Source organism: Balaenoptera borealis (genome assembly GCF_965194805.1).
Source record: "Balaenoptera borealis genome assembly, chromosome: 11".
Classification (NCBI taxonomy): domain Eukaryota; kingdom Metazoa; phylum Chordata; class Mammalia; order Artiodactyla; family Balaenopteridae; genus Balaenoptera; species Balaenoptera borealis.
The window spans coordinates 5,749,717-5,772,772 of record NC_138868.1 but is presented as its reverse complement, the minus strand read 5'-3'; the positions used below and the strand labels follow the sequence as shown (position 1 = coordinate 5,772,772).

The 23,056-nt window shown below is 55.6% G+C and overlaps 1 protein-coding gene across 5 annotated transcripts; it reads left to right on the top strand.

Moving 5' to 3' along the window:
* The first annotated feature begins 1,373 nt into the window (after nucleotides 1-1,373).
* Nucleotides 1,374-22,967, top strand: SYT12 (synaptotagmin 12). 5 transcript variants are annotated; one of them, XM_082340872.1, is made up of 9 exons: nucleotides 1,706-1,819; nucleotides 7,106-7,275; nucleotides 7,362-7,418; nucleotides 12,120-12,313; nucleotides 14,413-14,805; nucleotides 17,400-17,615; nucleotides 18,309-18,429; nucleotides 19,297-19,430; nucleotides 20,803-22,967. In XM_082340872.1, exons 3-9 carry the CDS (start codon nucleotides 7,385-7,387, stop codon nucleotides 20,974-20,976), a joined length of 1,266 nt encoding a protein of 421 aa, XP_082196998.1. In that variant the 5' UTR covers nucleotides 1,706-1,819; nucleotides 7,106-7,275; nucleotides 7,362-7,384; the 3' UTR covers nucleotides 20,977-22,967. The 5 variants fall into 5 exon arrangements, with proteins under 5 accessions (XP_082196997.1, XP_082196998.1, XP_082196999.1 ...); XM_082340873.1 differs by lacking the exon at nucleotides 7,106-7,275 and adding an exon at nucleotides 7,608-7,981 and having other exon boundaries at nucleotides 1,754-1,819; XM_082340874.1 differs by lacking the exon at nucleotides 7,106-7,275 and adding an exon at nucleotides 7,822-7,981 and having other exon boundaries at nucleotides 1,795-1,819.
* Nucleotides 22,968-23,056: the final 89 nt, after the last annotated feature.

Sequence of the window (23,056 nt, the reverse complement as noted above, 5' to 3'; positions counted from 1 at the left end):
ATTTGCATTTCTTTAATAATTAGTGATGTTGAGTATCTCTTCATGTGTCTACTGGCCATCTGTATGTCTTCTTCAGAGAAATGTCTATTAAAGTCTTCCACCCATTTTTCAATTGGATTATTTGGTTTTTTGTTGTTGATCAACCTCACCTTTTTACTGCTCCAACAGAAGCCAGTATCAGTGTGCCATTTTATGTACTGATGGTGTGTCTAACTCAATGCTCCCTCCTGAACCGGGAACCCTTCATGCCGCAGTGTCCTCATGTGGAAAATGGGCTCGGTCATTCCAAACTGCAGGTGGCTGACTATGAAGATTAAGTTAAATGAGAAATGGCAATGAGAGCCCATGGCCCAGTGCCCAGCCCCTCCCCCTTCCAAGGGGCATAATTAATGCCCTTTCTCTCCTTTTTCTTCGGAATCCATAAAATGAACTGAAAAAAGGGTGTCCCCTGTGGATGAGAGTGAAACTGAATCCTTGGCTCCCCAGGGTCCTACTTTCTAAACCAAGGATGTCCCCTCCCGCCAACAAGGCCAGCACAGACCCAGCTCCTACTGAGAGGGCGGTGCCCACAGGTTGCTTTCAGCCCCGAACTCCCAGAGGGTAGATGATCCAGAAACCACTGCTGCCTTGGCACACTTGCTCCCCACCTGAGATCCTCTCCCCTCTTCCCACGCCATCCCAAATCCTACAGATCCCCTGAGAAGCCCCCCCAGGTACCCACCAAGCCTGCTCTCCTGGTAACTGAGCCCACAGCACGTGGCACCTTCCCCCGCACACCTCAGCCCCTCTTAATGCGTGCGTGCCTCCCTGCCAGACTGCGCGGGTAGGGAGGGACTTGTCCCCCTGTTCCGGGAAGATGGAAGATCGCCCACACCTGGCACTGTGCCTAGCATCCAGCGGGGGCGTCATAAATATATCCCCTGAATGATTCATTCATTCCTTTGGAGAGAAAGCACGACCCCTAAGTGGTTAAGAGTATGGGCTTTAAAGTCACATAGACCTAGGTTCAAGTCTTGTCTCTGACCCTTGGCTCTGTGACCTTGGGAAGGTCATTTCACCTCTCTGAACCTGTTTCCTCCTGTAAAAAAAAAACGGAGTGACCACTGACACCATTAAGTCACTGTGAGGATTAACTGAGATGATGTTGGCCTACCATTCAGAGAAGGGGAAACCTCCGGCCTCCTGTTTCCTGATCGGTTCCTAGGAGGTGCACAGTATCCAGCCCGTTTTACAGAAAAAGAAACTGAGGCCTAGAAGGGGAACAGGATAACCCGGGGTGCGGCAGCTGGGGCTAGAACCCGGGCCTGCTGACTCCGTGCCCAATGCTCCGCCAGCCTCTCGAAACTCGCGGTGAGCACGTTCCCACCCCCCCATCCCCACTCATCCTGGGCCAGGGAGTGAGGGGCTGGCTTCTGCCTCGGACGACCCCCCCCCCCCGGGATCTGGGGAGCGCTTGGGGATCCTCGGCTCAGACCCCGGAAGCGCCGCGCAACTCCCGGGAGCGGAGAGAGCGCTCGGGTTTGTCACTTTAAAGAGGGAGCGGGCGGGCGAGCGTGAGGGAGCGCGCGGCGGGCTCCTGGGAGCGTGCCCGGACTGCGGCGCGGCTCGCGACTGCCGCCCCGGCCCGGCCGAGCCCCCGGCCCGCGCCGCGCTCCTCCCAGGCGGGCGCGGGGACACACTGCAGGCGTGGCTCCGCCGGCGACGGCCGGGCTCGGCGCCGGTGCGTGCGCGCTGCGGGAGGCCGGCCGGGAGCCGGGAGCCCAAGCCGGAGCCCAAGCCGGAGCCGGAGCGGGAGCGGCGGCCCCTCCGCGGAGCCGGGGTGAGTACGCGCCCTTCGCGCAGATGCACGCAGTGCCCCCTCCCAGCGCCGGGGACCCCCGGGCTCCAAGCTCCCCGCTCGTCTGCACACCCGCGCGGATCGCACACCCGCGCCGCTCTTGCACACGCAAGCCCGGCACAGCGCACGCCGGGCGCCCTTCCCCGGCTCGGCCACTCCATGCACTGCGTATCGCATCGTGCCCCGCACGCCCGCCCCGCGTGTGCACACACGCGGCTCACCCGGCCATTTACACGCCTCCCCGGCGCCCGCGCTGCACGCACGCCCCTCACACACACACACACACAGCGCCCTGATTGTCCCCACTTTCCCGGCCCCGCCTCACACCCTCTTCCCGGCTCCGGCTCCGGCTCCCGGGTCAGCCCCCCACACTCCGGTCCCCATGTATCCTGGGGGTTACCGCGGCATGGGTGCTGGGTTTTCAGGAAATGCCCCATGTCGCACCCCATTGCCAGGAAGCCCTGGGAGGCCAAGAGGATCCTCAGCCTCTGTCTGGTGTCACCAGCCTGGGTGGGGAGCTTTCCAGGGTCTCCCTGCCAACCTTTGATGCCACTGCTCTTTGGGAGAGGAAGCTTGCCCGTCTCAGGGCCTTGGGGCTGTAGATTTGGGCTGAAGAAGGGGGAACTGGGTCCAAACATGGGGACCTGGAGCCAGGCCTGTGGGTGGAGGAGCCCTGAGCACGCCCTCCTAGTGACCTCTCTTTCATGGGCTGCAGAGGGACTGGGTGCCCCCTCCTCAGCCAGTGAGGCCACCCTCCCCCCCAAAGAGCCTGGGAAACCTGCACCCTGGAATGTTAGCCTCTTCCCTGAGCCAGGGGGTGGGTGACAGGTTTGGAGAGCGGCAGGAGCTATGCATCCTACTAGAAATGGGGAAACTGAGGCTCAGAGAGGGCAGGAGACTCACCCAAATTAACACAGCCAGTCTGGAGAAGGGTCAGGACCCAAGCCCCTGGCCTCCCCACCCTGAAATCTGAAGCCTTTCCAAACAGCTTGGGAGAGAGGGGGCTCCCAGCCTGGAGTTCAACCTTGGACTCTGCCTCCTGTCAGCTCTGGTGACTATGGGCAAGTGTTTTCCTGCACCTCAGTTTTCTTACCAGGACAATGGGAAGAGTATCAGCCCCCTCAGTGGGCAGCAGGGAGGATTTGCCGAAATAACACCTGTGGTACAGTGCTCAGCACATAGTAGGTGCCCAGTTAATGCCAGCTACCACCATCCTCCCCAGTCTGTACTGTGGTTTTTGTGGGCTTTTGGGGGGATGGTAGCAGGATGTGATTATTCCAGAAAGTGGGAGCACTTGAAAAGGATCTCAAACCTAAAGCTCCTAAAGAGGCTCCTAGCCTGGAAGGTCGAGGGCTCCTCTGTACCACCCCGTGATCCTTCCCATTACCTGCTGGCCTCAGGGTGAGGGTAGGGGGAGCCAAAACCTTGCTAGCCAGAGATGTGACATGGGGACACTAAGCAAGGGAATGGGGTGAGGGGGAGCAGAGACATGGGGACCCTCTCCCCCGCAGAGGCACCAAATTCCTGGAAAGCCATTTCTTGATAAGCCCAGGAGGAGGCCTCGACTGTGGTCAGATTCCAGTAAGGCCCGTGGCAGTTCTTCCCACCCATCTCCACCCCGTAAAGGCCTGGTCAGGAGGTGGCATGGTGGCCAAGAGCCCAGGCCCAGATCCATTGTACCTTGGAGTCAATCCCATTGTTGCTACTCATATGCCGAGTGACTCCATCCCCGGCTTCCTAATCTGTAAAAGGGGGATCCGTTTATCCATTCAGTCATCAGGTCTGTATCGTGTTCACACTACGAGCCAGGCACTACGCTAGGCATTTAGCATGAATTATGTCTAATTCTTACAGCAATAGGTAGGTATTGCCGGGTAGGTATGGTTAAGCCAGCATCTGAACCCAGAGTTGTTTTCAATGAGCAAGCGCCATGCAATTTAGGGTTTGGGGGTTTGGGGCCAGAATGAATAGATGGAGTGAGGAAGGGTGCCAGGAAGGGGCTCGGATGAAGGTTTGGGGCAGCTCTGACCCACCGCTGCTGTGCCCCATTTCCTGTGTGTCAGAAATGCAGGGAAGCTCTGGTCAGAGGCTGCCCTGGCCTCGGATGTGCCTCGTCAGCATCCTGTTCCCAGCTGAAGCCGCAGCCCCTCTACCTGGCACACCTCCAGGCTGCCAGTGGGAGTCTGCTGAGGTTGTCAGTAGTGGGTGAGATGGAGTCAGGGGGTCTCAGGGATAGTAAGTAAAGCCATTAAGAAGGGCGCTTGATGCAGAGCCAGATCTGGCTCGGTCTCAGCTCTCCGCTTACTGGCTGGGTGACCCTGGGCAAATTCACTGCCCTTCCCTGAGCCTTACTTTCCTCCTCTGTGGAGTGGGGATAATAACAGGATTTGCCCCCTAGGGGTCTTGGGCGAGGCCATGGGGAAGACGTACGTGAAGTCCTTCGCACAGGGGCTGTGGCTGCTAATAGAAGAGGCGCTGGATGGGGTGGCAGGCCCAGCTCCACCACTGCTGGCTGTGCGGCTTTGGGCAAGTCACTTAACCTTTCTGAACCTCCCCTAGCTCATCCAAAAGCCTGCTTACCAGGCTCATGAACAGAGATGCTTCCAGGGGCCAGCAGGTTCTGGAAGTGAATGGAAGGGTAGGAGGTGCCAGGCCAGAAGAGCAGATGCCCCATCTGAGGGACGGAGCCTACTCAGCTCCAGCTCTGGCTATTTGGGGGAGGGGGGGGCAGGGTATACAGACCCACTGTTCCCAAATCTTACTTTTAACAGGAAGCTGGAAATCTATTCTTTTTTTTTTTTTAAGAAATCCATTTTTTAATGGGAAATTTCCCAATTTTTAAATGTTGGTAACTCACTTTAAGACAAATATAACACATCTGCAGGCCGGCAGCGCTGCCCACACAATTCCACTGCTCAAAGTAGGGGTTCAGGGGCCTTTTGGACCATTGCCAGGCGAGTAAGCACAGCAGCTAAGATTTGCCAAGCCCCACTGCACTTACTTCTCATTCCTCCCTCCTGACACCCTGATAAGCCCATCATAAGCCCCATTTTACAGAGGGGGCAGATCTGGGGTTCAGAGCTATGCTCAGGCTGCCGCCCCATCCCAGGAACCTCGATGACGTCTCCCCCAGGTTCTCTCTTCCCTCCTCTCAGGCAGATGTGCTTTGGCTTCTCCTGTTCCCAGGGCACATCTGCGGGACCTTCTGGCCTGGGTGAGCCTAGAGTCATTCACACCTTCACTGAAAGCACAGCTCCCAGGGTGTTGTGATGAGGGGAGGGGGAAAGGTGGGCAGTGTGGGAGTCTGGAGTCTGAGGTGGACCAGCTTTGGAGAGATGGGGGCCCCTCGACAGCCAGAGGTCTGATACAGCGGATACGGGGTTCTGTCCCCAACCACAGGAACTTGCCGCAGGGGTGTACCCAGCCCACCCACTCTAGTGTGCTGCTGGCATGGGCTGTCCCCATGCAGGAAGTCAGCCTGTGCCAGGGAAGCAGGAAAGAAAGCCGATGGCATGATCAGATTCCCAGCAAGGCAGAGGCAGACTGGGACATATGTGTTCATGTTAACATGTGTGTTTTGGTGGATCCAGACTCCCTTCTGCCACGAAGTAGGGCCACCTTGGGCTTGTACACAGTGCCTAATTTGGCCTGTGGGTTCTCAGGCAACTTTTGAAACCATATGCCCCCCCTGCAGTAAGGCACAGGGGTTAGGGAGCGTGGAACCACATGGCATGGGTTGAACAGTTTCTTAGCTGTGTAGCCTGGGGCAAATGACTTTACCTCCTTGCCTCATGACTCTCTTCTGCAAACCAGAGATAGTAATACCACCTACCTCCAGGGGCTGTTAGCGGTAGGTAATATATGAGGTAATATACACGCAAAGTGCTTAGGGCTTGGGTGTAAGGGGTGCTCAGCAAGGTCCTTATCATGATCTCCAGCCCAGGTCCCAGCAATGAGCTTCCACTTGAATTGGCATGGGTGAAGCCGTTCCAGGTTAGCGCCTCCCTCCCATCACCATGACAACCCACACCTCACTGTGGGAGTGGGGGCATCATCAGGGGAGCTGGGAGCAAGGAGCTGTCTGTGCACCTGGCAGGGCTTTGCCCCAGGGCCCTGTTCCGCCCTGCTTCTCGAGGCCTCCTATCCTGGGACCTACGGCACTCCCACATGTGCTGGATAACCCTGTCTGGATCAAGGCACCCCAGCTTCTTGACTCCAGAGCTACAAACTGGGGAGAACCCCAGGATTCTAGAAAATGCTCACCCCCTGATTTGACCCCAGTCCCAAAGGGAGCCCACACAATCCTTCGAGGAGTTGCAAATGGGCTAGCCACCACCCAGGACCCTTTTCCTCTCTACCCAGTGGTGTTTACATTTTTTGTGAGTTGGTTGCAACATTTAAAAATCAAGAAACTGCACGTTAAAAAATACCGGTATCTGGCTTTTCAGAAGATCCAGCCAGGCTGGATTGGCATTCCCGTGGGAACAGAAAAGCAGTTGCCCTTGGGTGGACGGACACCCTTCAGGTCTCCCCCCGCCACCGCCCCGTGTACCCCATCTTACCTGTTTATAACCACCTCTCTGAACCACGAGGGAACGCAGAGGTTAGGGTGGGGGCCATCCTGTGTCCATACAGCTCAGCCTAGCCTCCCTTTTTCAACCCCCCGCCCCATTTAGAACATGTCTGGGAGCCAGTTTACTTCTTAGCAACAATAATAAAACCGTAAGCAGTTGCCTGGGCAGGTAATGGCTTGTATGAGCCTCTAGACCTTTCTAGAACAACTTAAACCTTCAAACCTCTCAAACCGTCAGTGGTTCATAAAACTTGGGAGGGGAGGGTGGGGAGGAAACCATCCCAAGCAGAGAAAGAACTGATAATAGAATATTGTAGAAATGCAGCATTTCGGGTCCAATTTAAACAAAAGCATTTGAAGTCAGCCTAAGGGAACACCCTGAGGGGCCGCTCTAAGGAGTAACAGAGTCACTGCTGGTCAGCCTGTTGTTGGGAGGACGGAAGTGAAGCAGGGTTGCCAGATTTAGCAAATACAAATACGGGACGCCAGCAACTTTTGAGCTTCAGATAAACAGTGAATAATATTTTAATATAAGCGTGTCCCATGCAATATTTGGACATACTTCTACTAAAAACTAATCCGAAATTTCACGTTTCACTGGGTGTCTTGTGTTTTTGCATTTGGCAATCCTGAAATGAGGTCTCAGAGTGCTTGAAAAGAGCTTTAAACACCATTTTTTAAAAATGCTATTTTAGAGACTTCCCTGACGGTCCAGTGGTTAGGACTCCACACTTCCACTGCCGAGGGCCCAGGTTCGATCCTTGGTCGGGGAACTAAGATCCTGCATGCCACGCAGCACGGCCAAAAAATAAAAATGAAAGAATAAAAGAAACACTACTTTTGCCCAGGCCCCCTCCACCTGAGTGTGAGCTGGATGATGGGCACCTGGGCCGTAGTGGGGGGTTGATGACCCTCTGAAGCCCTCTCCACTGACTCTCCTCTCCCTTCCAGTCTCAGCCCCTGCGGCGGGCGTCATGGCCGTGGACGTGGCAGAATACCACCTGAGCGGTGAGTCCCCGCGGCAAACGTGCCATCTCACAGGACCCTCCCACCGGGCCTGGGGTGGGGGATGTCAGTGGGACACCAGTAACGGCCCTGTTTTACTGGTAAGGACTGTCAGTGAGTTGCCCAAGATCACACAGCCTTGGGGACGCCAGGTTGGGGCCAGTCTGAGGTCTCTTCGTCTTTCTGCTCCAGTGGAAGGACTTGAGGGGATCCCCCAGGAGGCCCATGTGCTGCTGCTCCCTAAGGTCGAGACTGTCATGCGGAATCCACTCCCCTGGGGCCATTCCTGGAGCCAAAGGCGAGGAAACCCAGGAAGGTCGATGTTAGATCCACAGGACATTAAACTCAGAGGTCACCCAGTCCAGGGATGGCAGCTCCCACCTTCTCCTCGTGTGTGCCCCTGCAGGCACTGAGATTGGGACCGGCCTCAAGACACCAGACACACACCAGCTGACGATGGATGGTGTCAGAACTGAAGTACACTCGCCACCTTTTCTCCTTATGTTCCCCTACCCATTTACAGATGGGAGAAGGCAGGCTCAGCAAAGGAAAGGGAGAGTGACTAAGTAAGTAACAGGGTCAGGACATGGACCCAGGTCTCCTGACTCCCAGGCCGGTGCTCCCCATCACTCCAGCTGCTCCCCTAGCTCAGACCCCAGCCAGCCCAGGGCTGAGCTGAAGGACGTACAAGGGGGAACCACCTTTCCCAACTCCTAGCCAGGAATTTTCACTTTTCACCTGCAGGCTCACAGGTCTTGGTCCAGGCCCTGGCGTGGCCATCAGTAAATGTTGAAACCTCTCTGAGCCTCCATTTACTCATCTGTAAAATGGGGGCAATGCGGCCTGCCTCAGGGACTGCTGGGAAGATTCAACGAGCTAACGTGTGTGAAGTGCCCAACAGCGTGAACACAGCTCTCCCCGACCTCCGGGCCTTTGAACATGCTGTTCCCTTCCCCTGGGGTGCTTACTGCCTCTGCCTGGCTAAGGCCTTGAGACTGGTGTGGAGATTTTGAGCACAGATCTGGAGCCAGATTGTCTGGCAGTGAATAGCTCCTCTATCTATCTCTCAGCTTCATTGTCTGTAAAAGGGGGATAATAATAGAACCTTCCTCACAGGGTGGTTCTGAGGACTCAGTGGGTTAGTATACATGAAGTGTTTGGAACAGAGCCTGGCGAATAGAAAATAGTAAGGGAACGATTATTACTAAGATTCCTCCTTCCTCATTTCTGGTCTCAGCTCAGACCTCACTTCCCTGGGAAATTCTTCTCATACCTTCCAGAGGCTGGTACGCAATAAAATGAGTAAATAAATGAGCATTAACTGTCATCATTTCATGTCAGCTTGCTGGGGTTTTTCCTTTCGTGCCCCTGGCCCTGCCCCCCTTTTATGCCAGCCAGGGTGCTGGCTTCAGGCCCTCAGCCCCCGGATCCTCACTCTCAGGGGAGCCTGGCGCTGCTTTGCCACTTTGCTGTGCCCATCGCCTATGTGCACTCTGTGCCCGGGCCCTGGCCCGCCCCCTGGCAGCACCCAAGGCCCTGTAAGCTGGCTGGGGCTGTGTGTGTGTCTAGGTGGGAGCCCCCGCACATGCACTTCACTCACCAGGCACCAGGTACGTTCCCATCCCATCCCCTATTCACCAGACACCCAGGGCTTCCTGAGAGCCTGGCCAGGTCTTGGCCCTGGGCCCCGGTAGCTCTTTGTTGTGGTTTTATTTATCCCACAAATTACATTCTCGCAACAGAGTCAGGAGTAAACAGGTTTGCTCGCTGTCCCTCCATCCGCATCTCTGGCTCTTCCCATCCCTCCCTGGTCCGCCCAGCCCTTGCCCATACGCTGCGTGATTTTTACATCAAAATCATGTGCTTATACCATGCTGGAGATTGGTTTGTTTTTTTTTTTTCCCTCTTAACAATGCCTGAAATGATTCTCTGCATTGCCACAGTGACATCCTGATGACCTCAACTGTCATTCTCAAAGCCCAGTGACAGCCCCTCCTGAGACAGCACCACCAGCACCCTTGCTCGGACCTTCAGGCTGTTTCCAGATTTCTGCTGTTATAAATACAGACTCGATGACTCACTCCAGACATAAAACTTGTTGGGATTTTTCCCTTAGAATCATATTCCTTTGGGGTAGAACCACTGGATGGGGATGTTTCTGGTGTCATCTCCTCTTTCTGGATGAGGAGACTGGAGCCAGGGAGGTGAGGCAGCTTCAGGGAGCCAAGGCACCTGCACCACGCTCTCCATTTCTCACCCCTGTGGCCTTGAGCCCATAAATATTGGGTTGGCCAAAAAGTTCGTTCGGGTTTGTCCACCAGCTGGGCCCCAAAACCCGAACGAACTTTTTGGCCAACCCAATAGATGTGTTCTTTAACTGCTATCAGCCTCAGTTCTCCTCTAGAAAGTGGAGGTAGGGAACTCGTAGGGCGCTAAGTGCTGCGTAAATGCCAGGGCTGAAGGCTGGGCCCTGCCCTTCTCTGGGGTGAGTAAGTATTGTAGATTCTGGCTGGAGCTGGCTGGGCTCAGCAGAGCAGGGCCCGGCTGGGGCCTCCCACTGCTGGATGATTCCTCCCTACGCAGGCTTTGGGGAGCGGGGACAGTGGCCCCTCCATCCCCAAATGCACCCTTCCCTCTCTCTCACTGGGTGCTCTGAACGCTCTGAGCTTTGCACACCCCCCTCTTCCTTCCCTAAACTCCTGGTCCCTGGCACCTTGGCCGGCACACTTCTTGCTACTCCTGCATATCCCAGCTTAGGCATCCCTCTTTGGGAAGCCCTCCTGGGCTGTTCTCATCACGACCCCCATCACTCTGTTGTCTATTTATCTGCCCACCCCACCCCCTAGACTATGAGCCACTTATTAAGGACAGGGGCTGGGCCTGGGGCTGACCCGCTCCACAGGGCGCTCACACACAGTAGGTGCTCAGTGGCTGTGTGATGAGAAATCTCCGCCCCTGACACACCCTCCCCACATCTCTCTGCCCTGCTGCTAGGGAACCGTGCTGGGTGGAGGCCGGGTGGGGCAGTGGTTTTTACCCCTGCTTGCTCTGGAGTCTGGCTGCCGGTGTTAGGATCCCAGGGCCACCCCTTCTTGGCTCTGTGACCTTGGGCAAGTTCTTGTGTGTCTCAGTTTCCCCATTTGAATCGAGTCTAGAGGCAACACTGAGAATGGTTTAGAGAATTATATTTGCCAACAGTGCGATCTTCTGCAAAACGAATCCTACTATCTCATTGGCTTCTTTTGGGAATGCAGGGCCAGGTTTCCCAGTAGAGTGACTTCACATTTATGGTTCTGCCGTGGGCCAAGCTCTGTGCTGGGTGAGGACTTACCCAACACAGTTGAGGGGGTGGTTAATTACTGTTTGGGGGCAGTGAGGCTCAGATAAGTGAGGTTATTAAAACATCAGTGGACAGAACGCATTTGAGCATCTGGATTTGTCCCCAAGCCCTGCCCGGCCTACAGCCACCTCTCACTTCTGGCTGAGTTTTTTGTTTGTTTTGTTTTTTGTTTTTTGGTAACAGCTTTATCAAGATAAAACTCACATGCCATAAATTCACTCACTTAAAGTGTACAATTCAGTGGGCTTCAGTATACTGTGCAACCATCAGCACAATCAACTTTTAGAATATATTCATCACCCCAAAAATAAACCCCATACTCCACATTTCCCCCTACTCCCCCCAACCCCTGACAATCACTAATCTACTTTCTGTCTGTATAGATTTGCCTCTTTTGGACATTTCATAGAAATAGAATCATACAACATATGGTCTTGGGGCACTGGCTTCTTTCACTTAGCTTGATGTTTTCAAGGTTCATCCATGTTATAACATGTATCATTTCATTCCTTTTTATTGCTGAATAATATTCCGTTGTATGGATGTACTACATTTTATTTTCCCATTCATCAATTGATGGACATTGGATTGTTTTAGATGAGGTTTGAGGCAAAAAGGGGGTCATTTCGTTTTCTCCCCCAAGTTCCCTTCCACTTTCCTCAGATCCCAACAGGCTGCATTAATTATCTGGAAGCAGAGTCCTCTGAAGGTAGAGAGAACTCAAAGAGGCAAGAAAAACCCCATCTGGGGCTTCCCTGGTGGCACAGTGGTTAAGAATCCGCCTGCCAAAGCAAGGGACCATCCTGGTGGATGGGTTCGAGCCCTAGTCCGGGAAGATCCCACATGCCGCAGAGCAACTAAGCCCGTGAGCCACAACTACTGAGCCCGCGTGCCTAGAGCCCGTGCTCTGCAACAAGAGAAGCCACCACAATGAGAAGCCTGCGCACCGCAACGAAGAGTAGCCCCTGCTCGCTGCAACTAGAGAAAAGCCCCCGTGCAGCAACAAAGACCCAGTGCAGCCAAAAATAAAATAACTTAAAAAAAAAAACCCTATCTGTTTAAAGCCTAAGGAATATTTAACCATTGTTCACAGCTCTTCATCTGCTCTACGCAAGTGTCGCTCCTGATAGTAATGTATGTTTTTGTGGAAAGGAGCTAAAAGCAGATATCAGAGGGTGTATAGCTTGTTCAACACTGGATCCCCAGCACCCAGCACAGAACCTGACATCGTAGACACTCAATAAATATTTTTTCAATGAATAAGCAAGTCAGTGCTGAACTGCAGGCTCTCTGGGTGGGAATGTGTAACAACTGAGGGTTCCTAGTGACCATTAACGAGAGACTGCTCTGCTCTTGCCTTGCAGTCATCAAGAGCCCCCCGGACTGGGAAGTGGGTGTCTATGCTGCCGGGGCCCTGGCGCTGCTGGGAATTGCAGCTGTGAGCCTGTGGAAGCTCTGGACGTCGGGGAGCTTCCCCAGCCCCTCCCCGTTCCCAAACTACGACTACAGGTACCTTCAGCAGAAGTATGGTGAGAACTACGCAGAGGCCCGGCAGAAGGTGAGGCTTCTGTTCTCGTGGGTGCACAGTGGACTGTACACCCCACGCCCCAACCGTCCGCTCTCAGGACTGGCCCCCACTCCCTCCCCACCTCACTCCCTCCTGGATAATTTCATCCTGTGAACAGGGACCCTTGTCCTCCTCCACATCTCCAGCATAGCCCAGTGCTAGGTAATCCATGAATACTTGGCGAATGAATGAATGCTTTCAAGCTAAAACACCATCCTGTGAAAAATACAGGAAAATAAAAATAAGAAGAAAAACCTCCCCAAATGCCACCACCCAGAGGCAAGCAACTGTGAATTGTCTTCAAACTATTAACATTTTGATTTATTTCTTTCCAATATTTTAAATCTAGGCCCCTCCCCCCGGTCTTTTTTCCATGCATAGTTTTTACACAATGGGTGTCATTTCTACATAGAATTTTATACCCTACCCTTTTCATCTCACTTAAAACTGAAGCACTTTCTCATATTGTTGATTGTAAACATTATTTTAATGGCTGCCTAAGATTCCTTTTTATGTATGTGCCACGATTTACTAAATGCCACTATAAATAATGCAGTAAATGGTTTACATGTAAAACTTTGTCTTCATTTGGGATTACATACTTTGAATGAATGCCCAGATGTGAAGTTACTGTATCAGGGAGTATAAACATTTTTAGGGCTCTCTATATATTGCTAAACGCTTCATCACTTAACACTGGCAGAGGATTTTTCTAACATCATGTAGAGTTCCAGAGAGCACAGCCAGAATCTGTTACCAGATAAAGGTCCCACATGCTCGCTCATTTGGGGTTTTGGAAGGAATTATCTCTCACTCAGTTCGAGGGACTGTAAATTGGAACAACTTTTCCAAAGAGCATTTTGGAAACATGTATCAAAAGCTTTCAAAAGGACTGTGTCCTCGGGACTTCCCTGGTGGCACAGTGGTTAAGAATCCGCCTGCCAATGCAGGGGACACGGGTTCGATCCCGGGTCTGGGAAGATCACACGTGCCGCGGAACATCTAAGCCCGTGCGCCGCAACTACTGCCTGTGCTCTAGAGCCCGAGAGCCACAACTACTGAGTCCACGTGCCACAACGACTGAAACCACGTGCCTAAAGCCCATGCTCCACAACAAGAGAAGCCACCGCAATGAGAAGCCAGCGCACCGCAAACGAAGAGTAGCCCCCGCTCGCAGTAACTAGAGAAAAGCCCGCGTGCAGCAACGAAGACCCAACACAGCCAAAAATAAATAAATAAATAAAATAGATTAAAAAAAAAAAAAGGACTATGTCCTCTAAGTCAAGATTTTAAGAAAGCTATTCAAGGGACTTACCTGGCGGTCCAGTGGTTAAGACTCTGCACTTCTGCAGGGGGCACAGGTTCGTTCCCTAGTTAAGGAGCTAGGATCCCGCATGCCGCACAGCGCGGCCAAAAAAAAAAAGAAGAAAGCTATTCTATGCTACATTGTTTATATTTGTGAAAAAAACAATATAAATGTCCAACAGTAGGGGAATAGTAAAATAAACTATGGGGATCCACTCAATGACAAATTAAGGGAACCATTAAAAATTATGGTAATGAAGACTATGTACCAACATGGGAGATGCTTACTGTACAAAGGTTTTTGTTTTCTCAAATCCCAAGGTCAATTGAGAGAAAAGAAAAATTTGAGTATTAGAGTTAGTGTTATCCAACATGAAAACTTTCTCATGTGGTAGACATTTTTGTAAACTTCCTTTGAGGCTGCTCTGTCATGTATTGAGTATCGGTACTCTAGTTTTCTTACCCATTCCCCTTCTGCTGGACACTTAGATTGCTAACTATTTTTCCTTTTTATAAACATCACTGCAGTGAACATCTTTATGTATGAAACTCAGTCCATATAAATAAACATTTTGAGAAAAAGCTCTCTTACCTCCTGGTTAGGGAGAGAAACCTGACATGAAATAACAATAAAGAAGGACCTTCCTAAGGCATGCCCTGTTTTTGCGAAAGGGGAACTTGGAGGTGCCTTGCATGAACAGGGCTTACCGTATCGCTTTGCTGTCTCTTCAAGACCATGCCTATTGCCCTTCCGATGCTCCCATGTCCCTTTTTCTCACCCCCAGAGAGTGCCTGCTTGGAATGCCCAGCGGACCAGCACTAGGGGGCCACCCAGTCGCAAAGGCAGCCTCAGCATTGAGGACACCTTTGAGAGCATCAGCGAGCTGGGACCCCTGGAGCTGATGGGCCGTGAGCTGGACCTGGCCCCCTACGGGGCCCTCCGAAAATCCCAGTCGGCCGACTCCCTGAACTCCATCTCCTCCGTGAGCAACACCTTCGGGCAGGACTTCACGCTGGGCCAGGTGGAGGTGAGCATGGACTACGATGCCGCCTCCCACACCCTCCACGTGGCTGTGCTGCAGGGCAAGGACCTCCTGGAGCGGGAGGAAGCCAGCTTCGACTCCTGCTTCATGCGCGTCAGCCTGCTGCCGGACGAGCAGATCGTGGGCATTTCCCGGGTAAGTGGGGGCTGGGAGGGCGGGGCAGCCGTGTGCCCCCGGCTCTCACGAGTCCTGCCCAGGCAGGCAGGGGTGCAGGGCCAGGCAGAATCTGAGGAGGGCGCTAGAGAGCAGATTTGGATGCTGATCCCAGAGCGGAAGGTGCTGGCTATGGGGAGGACAGAACTGGGAGTTTGGGGCTCCACCTGCCGGCTCCCGTGGTGTGCATTTCTCAGCAGTCCTGCCATGTGAATCCAGTGTGTGGTAATTGTCAGTTGTCAATTGTGTCAACTTGGGGTCCTGGCAGGGAAGGGATGACAAGCTCATGTTGGCTAATTTGGGGAGAGCTTAATAACGGGACTGTTATAATGCTGTGTGTGGGGCGACCTCAGGGATGGCGTGGTACCCTGGCCTGAGGGGACAAGGGGAACGCGAGGTTACCTAGAGACCAGTGTGTGCAGAGGGCCACCTGGATAGGCGCTGTGCCTGTCTGCTCGTAGCGATCCTGCAGAGAAGGACCTGGAGGAATAAGCACCCCGACCTCCCTCCAACCTCTGGTTTCCCTCCAGTGACCCCTGCTGGCTGACCCCACTGGAAGCCAGAGGCCTAGGGAGCCTGTTGATGCAGCCCATGGAGGTCAGCCCCTGGGGCCGAAAGCAGGGGGCAGGGTGCAGAATAAGCCGGGAGGGGCAAGGAGAGGGACCCAGCACACCCCCCCAGGATACCCCTCCACGATCCGCTCCCCTTGCTGAGAGAGAGAGAGGTCTACGTGAGACACCCTGCTGCCCAGCACGGGCTCTGACCAGAGCAGGAGGATCCTGAGGTCAAGTGCCTCTGGCTCCTCAGAGACCCACCCGTGTCCAGTCCTGTTTCCTGTGCTGAAAAGTGGCTGCTGCTCAGAGGTGGAGACTGTCATTCCTCTCCGGCCCCACCCTGCCCCCCTCTCTCTAGGAGGGTCTAGAACCAACCACCAGGGCGTATGTAGGGCCGAGAAGGGGAGGCCAGCTTCAGAGAGGCAGTCCAGTGGGTGGTTAGGAGCAGGACCCTGGAGCCTGACTGCCTGGGTTCAGATCCTGGTTCCCTCCTTCCTAGAAGTGTGACCTTGGGTGAGTCACTTAAGCTCTCTGTGACTCAGTTTTCCCATCTGTCAAGTGAGCATCACAGCGCTTCAGGAAATGCAAAGTCCTTAGCCCAGTTCTTGGTGGGCGCTCAATGGACTGTCGTCTCTCAGGACCATGAAGTGTTTCTGTTGAGCCCAGATCCACGCTGCCCGTGGCCTCAGCTGCCTGGAGGACCTGGGCGGTTCTGGACACATCCCTTGAGGCGGCTCGTTGACAGCAGGCACCACGGCCTGATGTATGCTGAGAACCTGGTTCCCAGAGCCCAACACATCCGCGACCCTCTCATTGGCCCCAGTGATGGGGGATGGATTGAGGGCATCTTACAGATGAGGAAACTGAGGCTCAGGAAAGTGCTTTGCCCACGACAACCCCAGCAAGTGAGCAGGAGATCCAGGCCTCGACCCCCGGGGTCTCCACGTGCTCATAAAGTGCAACATGCAGAGAATGGATCTTCAGGGAGCCTGTGCTCCTATGGGCAGGGGACAGTCAAGGGGCTGATATGGCCAGAGGAAGGAATTTAGGGCCAAAGATCGTGAAAAGCCTGAATGTCAGGGTCAGGATCAGGAGGTGGGCTTTATCCCATGAAGGAAGGGTTGCCCTTGGTTCTCAAGCAGGTGATTGGGTAGGGGATGTAGCTCCCAGGGCACAAGGTAAGAAGAGGCTTCTCCAGCCCAGACAGTGACCGAAGAGCGCAGCTCAGGGCACCTGGAGGTGCCGACAGATTCATCCCCAAGAATGCAGTCTTCTTAACATCGCAGCCCAGCCAATCCCAGTGAGTGGGGGGCTGCCCCCAGGTTGGGCAGCCCCCCGGCATCAGGCGAGGCGCCAGAGATGAGATCTCCTCTCTTAAAATATCACCAGGCAGTGACCAAAGCAGCCCCCCACGGAAGGGGGATCAGTGCCCACAAGTGCACCTTCCCAGAAGGCCTGCCCACGGCTTCCTGGGAGGAGGCCAGTGGCGCCCACCAGGCAGAACTAGGCTTAGAAACAGAGCCTGCCCAGCCTTGCCTCGTCACTCCATCGGTCCATCCACCCCGTAACGTTCAGAGAGTCCTAGGCCAGGCCCCACACGGGATGGGACATCAGCGACTCTCAACTTCACAGACAGTTATCCCTACTCACTGCATGCCTGGCCCAGGGCTGGACTTGAACACGTGCAAGAAAGATGGCCAGCTCAGCCAGCACATTGCAAGGGTTCTGTGGACCCATGGGCACTGAGGATGGGAATCAGTTGGGGTCAGCTTGTGGAAGCTTCGAATGCCAGGCCACTAGATTGGCCACCACTGAGAAGAGGACAAGGGGCTTTTATATCATCAGGTCTGAGCCACCAAAGGAAGGATTGGCATTGCAGTGTGGGGACAACAGAGCCAGGACGCTAGCCCAGGTCTCCAGACTCCCCATCCAGTGCTCACTCCCTACCATGGCCTCGCAGGCATCTGGCTGCCACCTCCTCCCCAGCTTTGGACCTCCTTCCACTGCCCTTTCTCTCTGCAGATCCAGAGGAATGCCTACTCCATCTTCTTCGACGAGAAGTTCTCCATCCCCCTGGACCCTGCAGCCCTGGAGGAGAAGAGCCTGCGGTTTTCCGTGTTTGGCATCGATGAAGATGAGCGGAATGTGAGCACAGGGGTGGTGGAGCTGAAGCTTTCTGTGCTTGACCTCCCGCTGCAGCCCTTCGGCGGCTGGCTCTACCTACAGGACCAGAACAAGGTAAGCCCGCCCACCTGCCTGTGCCTGAGGACAGCGTCATACGTGTACACTTTAGAGGAGGGAATCCACTGTCCTCGCGACAGCCTGAACACCAACATCTTTAGGAGATTAGAGAAAGAGCTGAGCCACACTCAGGGAAACTCAGTTTACTGCATGCAAATGAAAGGCACCCTGACCACTGTTTACAGCCCTTCTACTGCTCCTACCACCAAACCTTTAGAAGCTCTACGCCTGTAGAGCTTCTGTTAGGGAAGTACTCCTCTGGCCCTCAAGTGAGTTATGTCAGACAGAGGCCAAGCTGCAGTTTACCGTCGTAAATGTAGCAGGGCTCAGGCAGCATCACTGATATTTAAGCAAATGATCTACTAATTCCGGTCCACCTGGACCTGTAAGTGCTACTACCAGAGAATGTTTTCTCTGGTCTGGAATGAGGGAACATAACTGCATTTTGTTGCTGCATTTGACAGGCAACCTCTGGCCTTCCTTCCAAGGCAGGACCCATACCCGGTACGAGGCAGGGACGGCGCCGTGGAGTGGGGGAGGGGTCCCTTTCTCGATCCCACCAGCCTGGTGCCCTGGTGTAAGGGGCCCCAAGAGCAGCAACTTCTCAGTGGAGAAGGAAGCTTCTGCCTTTCCCTGGGCCCCTCAAGTCCAGGGGGCAGAAGCCCTGTGAGTCACCCGCCTGTCCTCCAGGCCGCCGACGCTGTGGGCGAGATCCTGCTGTCCCTCAGCTACCTCCCGACGGCCGAGCGCCTTACAGTGGTCGTGGTGAAAGCCAAGAATCTCATCTGGACCAACGACAAGACCACAGCGGGTAAGGCCCTCCTGGCTGCCTGGCTCCACCGTGTGGCAGGTGGGAGCCGTGGCCCAGCTGCTAAGCCCTGGGCACCTGGAGGCATCAGCAGGTGTAGGGCACAGTGCCAGGCCCCCCGCCCCTGGCTTTGGCTGGGCTCAGGAGCCATGCACAGTGGGAAGATTAATCTAGCTGGGGAAACATGGGAACCACGGAGGCTGGCAGGGAGCCCCTGTTGGGGAGGGATGGGAGTCTGAGAGCAGGAGGCTGGGGCACTGGTATGAAAACAAGGTAGGCGTTTCCCAGAGGCTGGACTGCATCCCAGATCCCAAACGGGGACCAGGGCCACCGAGATGGTGTGGGTGCCAGGCAGGACCTGATGCGTCAGGTCTGCAGGAGCCTCAGCCCTGAGTAACTGAAAACTGAGGGCTGAAAACTGAGGGCTGCAGGAGCCTGGGGGACCCGGGTCCAGGCAGGTGCAGCAAGGACACCCAGTGGTGGTAAGTGACGAGCAGACAGCGACTCGTTATTCCAGAGCTGCACGTCCTTGAGTCAGGCTCCACTGAGCGGGCACCGGGTGACTCGGGGCTGACATCTGCGTTTGGGCCATTTATAGAATGAAAAGTGGTGGGTCTGCTGAGCTCCCCAGAGCCTCACGTGAGGGGAGCACTCGTGTGGGCTGGGGAGCTGGCTGCCTGAGTCCAAAGCCCAGCTCTTCTCCTGACTCGCGCGTGAGCCTCAGTTTTCTCATCTGTAAAATAGGAACGCAATAAAGGACTGATGGCAGGACTGCAGGAGAGAGTGGCCGGTGAGCCGCTGTGACTGGGCAGGTCTATGCCAAGTGAGTGTAGCACTGGCTCTCACCCCCACCCCCCTCCCGGCCCACAGACCCTTTCGTCAAGGTGTACCTGCTGCAGGATGGGAGGAAGATGAGCAAAAAGAAGACGGCTGTGAAGAGGGACGACCCTAACCCAGTGTTCAATGAAGCCATGATCTTCTCAGTGCCAGCCATTGTGCTCCAGGTGAGGGGGGATGGCGCAGGGGGTGGGGGCCCCTCTATCCCCTCCAATCTAGCTCCTCAGAGCTCCTGCAGGGGGTGATGGTTTGCCTTAAGGCATCACCTTTCTAGTCGAGAAGCGTGTATTGAGCACCTACTAGGTACCAGCCCTCTGGTGGGTGCTGGGGACACGGGCACTGCTTCCTTGGCGCTCACAAGGGACAGGCAGGAAAGTCTCCAGACAATCCCCCTCCACTAAGAGCATGCCAGACCTTGGCAGTCAGGGGAGGCCTCTGCAGGTGGGGGTAGCTAAGCTGAGATCTGGGGGAAGACAATTCCCGGTGGAGGGACCTGCAAAGGACTAGGGATGAGCCAGGACTGACCCTACGCCCAGAGCTCTGGCCCTAAATCTCCCGAGGTTCTGCCTACAGAGGCCCTGTGGAGCTCCCCAGACCCCCCTGGCCTTCAGCAGGCGATGTGCCCCAGGGAGACCCTCTCCCAGCACAGATATCACAGGCCAAGGGTGGGAGGACTGCAGAGGATGTGCCCTGGGCCACAGAAGTGGCCCGGCTTGCATACCTCAGAGGATGGGGAGCTCACTACCTTCCCTCACTCCCTCCTTCCATCCTTGGCCATTCCTGACCACGTGAGAAAGTCCTTTTGTGCCTTGAGCCAAAACTTGCCCCTTGGCCCTGGGGGTGTACAGAAACGCCCTAATCTCCCCTCTTGGGATACCCGGTCTGAATTTGAAAGCCCAGACCTCTGCCGCACTCTGGGTGTTCATAATCCAGGCAAACATCGCAGCATCCCTGGTTGGTCCTGCCTTGCCACCCTCATGGGACAGTCCACCCATCTGCCTCCTGCTTCCCTGGGTGTTCATAGTGCCACTACTCCTACTCCACAGCCTCCTAGGGCGAGACGCTTCTTGGGACCGGAGGTGGGGGAAGGAGGGGGGGGAGGGGAAGGAGAGAAGTCAGGCTGCGTTCCAGTTTCAGCTTCACCACTTTGATCTCAAGCAAGTTCTTTCCCTTCCTGTTATGGGTCCAACATATGATTATCTCAGGATTAACAACAGACATCTATAATGCTCTGACTGTGTGCAGGCACTGTTCTAAGTGCTTTACACCTTTTAACTCATTTCGTTCCCAGAACAGGTGGGAACTATGATTATCACCATTTTACAGATGGGGAAACTGAGGTAGGAAGAGCCCAAGTCACTGCCCAAGGTCATGCAGCAAGGAAGTGGTGAGGCCAGCATTTGCATCTGGGCTGTGAGGTTAGACAGGTCAGAGGTGAGGATTCAGGGGGCCGTGCCTGGCACCCCGCTGGGCCTGGGGGTCATGGGGGACCTCTGGCACTGCCCCTGGTCCCTAGCACCCATGTCACTTCCTCCCCAGGACCTGTCTCTCCGTGTGACGGTAGCTGAGAGCAGCAGTGATGGCCGTGGGGACAACGTGGGCCACGTCATCATCGGGCCGTCGGCCAGTGGCATGGGCACCACGCACTGGAACCAGATGCTGGCCACGCTGCGCAGGCCCGTGTCCATGTGGCACCCTGTCCGGCGAAACTAGCAGCCAGGGCAGGGCCCGGGTGGCCACCGGAGCCCGGCATGAACTCAGCTCCAACACCCTTCTCTGTAGTCTGGCTGGAACCATGAACGCTGGGGTCCCCCGGTGGAGTCCCCAAGAGCCATCTTGGTCCCTCTATCCAGGCTGCGGTGGAGGAACAGGCCCGGCTGGATGTCTAGGGACCCAGGGTTGTCTCCCACTGAGGACCAGCCGTGGCCTGGCCAGGGCCCGGGGAGGGCAGCCAGGCATTGGCCCACTGTGCTCCCATTTTGAGCTCCCCAACAGGCCTGTCCCTTGGCCTTGGGGGGGCCTTGGCCTCTCAGAGCTCCCCACATCCCATCCCTGCTGGGAGACCATGCACAAGGACCATGAGTCTTGGAGGCCAGGTGCTGTGCAAGGCACAGGCTGGGGTGACACGAACAAGGCACAGTTCCTAGGAGTTGGGAAGACAAGATCCCCTTGCCCTGGTGATCTGCTCTTGGCGGATGGCGGCCCCTCCACGTAGACCTGGGGAGGGCTCTGGGGCCGGGGAGCTGGGGGACAAGATGGGAGCTATGCTGTGAGGGGCAGGGAAAGAACTGAGTGTCCCAGGCCGGTGGCCCATCTGCAGCATGGCAGGGTAAGAACATCCCCGTCACAAATGCAGTTCTCACCCTACTGCCGTGGACACAAGGGCCTCTCTCTGGGCAGGAGGAGAGACCGAGGGACCAGGCCAATCAGTGGCCCGCAGGCCACCTGGGACGCTGGGTCATCCTCTATGAAATACAACTGTCACCCTTATAAGGCCCAGGGGTCCAAAGAGCCCCAGACCCAGGTCCTTGTGTTCAGGCATTGGCTCCACGGCGTTTGTTGGTGTCCCTCCAGGCCAGGCCCTGCGGGGAAGAGAGATGCCTCAGCCTTTGGGGGGCTGGTGGGCAATGGGGCGGCAGCATACAGACTGCCGAGGGGCATGGGCTCTCCCTCTGTGGGCGGCAGGCACCTGGGAGGACACAGTGGAGCAGGAAGCCTTGGGCTGGGCCTTGCAGGAAGGGGCGGCCTGAGCGGTGACGGTGAGGGGAAGTTGAGGGGGTCAGGATGGAGTGGGGGGGGCAGGCTTGAATGCTAGGGGAGGAGGTGGCTCTGGAGCCTGGTTCAGACCCCCAGGACACCAGCTGCCCAAGGCTGATTCCAGAAGCAGACCCTGAGATTCGCAGGCAAGGGGTTTATTGGGGGAGAGCCCTCAGGAGAAACCTGTAAGGCAGAGAGGGAGCTTTGGGGCAAGTGAAGAAGTCGGCAGGTTGTGGCTTCAGCGGAGTCCCAACGGTGAGGGCTTGTGCGAATGGCACCCCAGAGGAGTCCTGCCCAGAAGCCAAGGGCTGGGCTGTTACACACCCACAGGAGTCTTGGAGGGAAGGCGTGCATGGCCTTCTAGGTGTCACTGAGGCAGCCCCAGAGAAGCAGGCAGCTGTGCGCCCCTTGTAGCTGAGGGGTGGGCGCCCCGCCGGGTTACAGGGATGGGAGGTGGGGAGGTGAGAGGTGGGTCCTCAGGCTGGCTGCCTCTGGACCTGGTGGGCTACGGAGACCCAGGCCCAACCAGTAACCCCCAGTGATGTTGGGGAGCCCAGGGTGGTCACGGGACCGGAGGCAGCGTGGTGGCTCTCTCCACCTGACACAGCTGTGGCCCGGTCCCGAGGCCAGGCTGTCCACCATGTGGCCAGTGCCAGGAGGTCTGCGCGGCCCAGGCCAGCCCAGGGCCCGGGGACACGCAGCTGGCGGGCCCCTGCCGCCTGGGAGAGCCCCCGCTCTTCCACCCCAGTGGCTCTGCTGTGCAGGCCATTTACTCGCCTGCCTTCTCTTCCCCTTCCATTCCTCCCTCTAAATGCATGAAATGCTGACTGTGCACCCGAATGGGCGTGGTGGGGACCGAGTATGCCGACTGGAATAATTCTAGAACCAAAATAAAGCTGGGGCAGGAGGGAGGGGGCTTCCGGGGAGCCCTGCTCGCCCCAAATCACCTTTGTCTCCAGAAATCAGGGCCTCGGGCCTCGGTGCGGGTTGCTGTGAGCACGCCTTCCCCTGCTGCTGGGCGCCCGGAGGAGCAGGA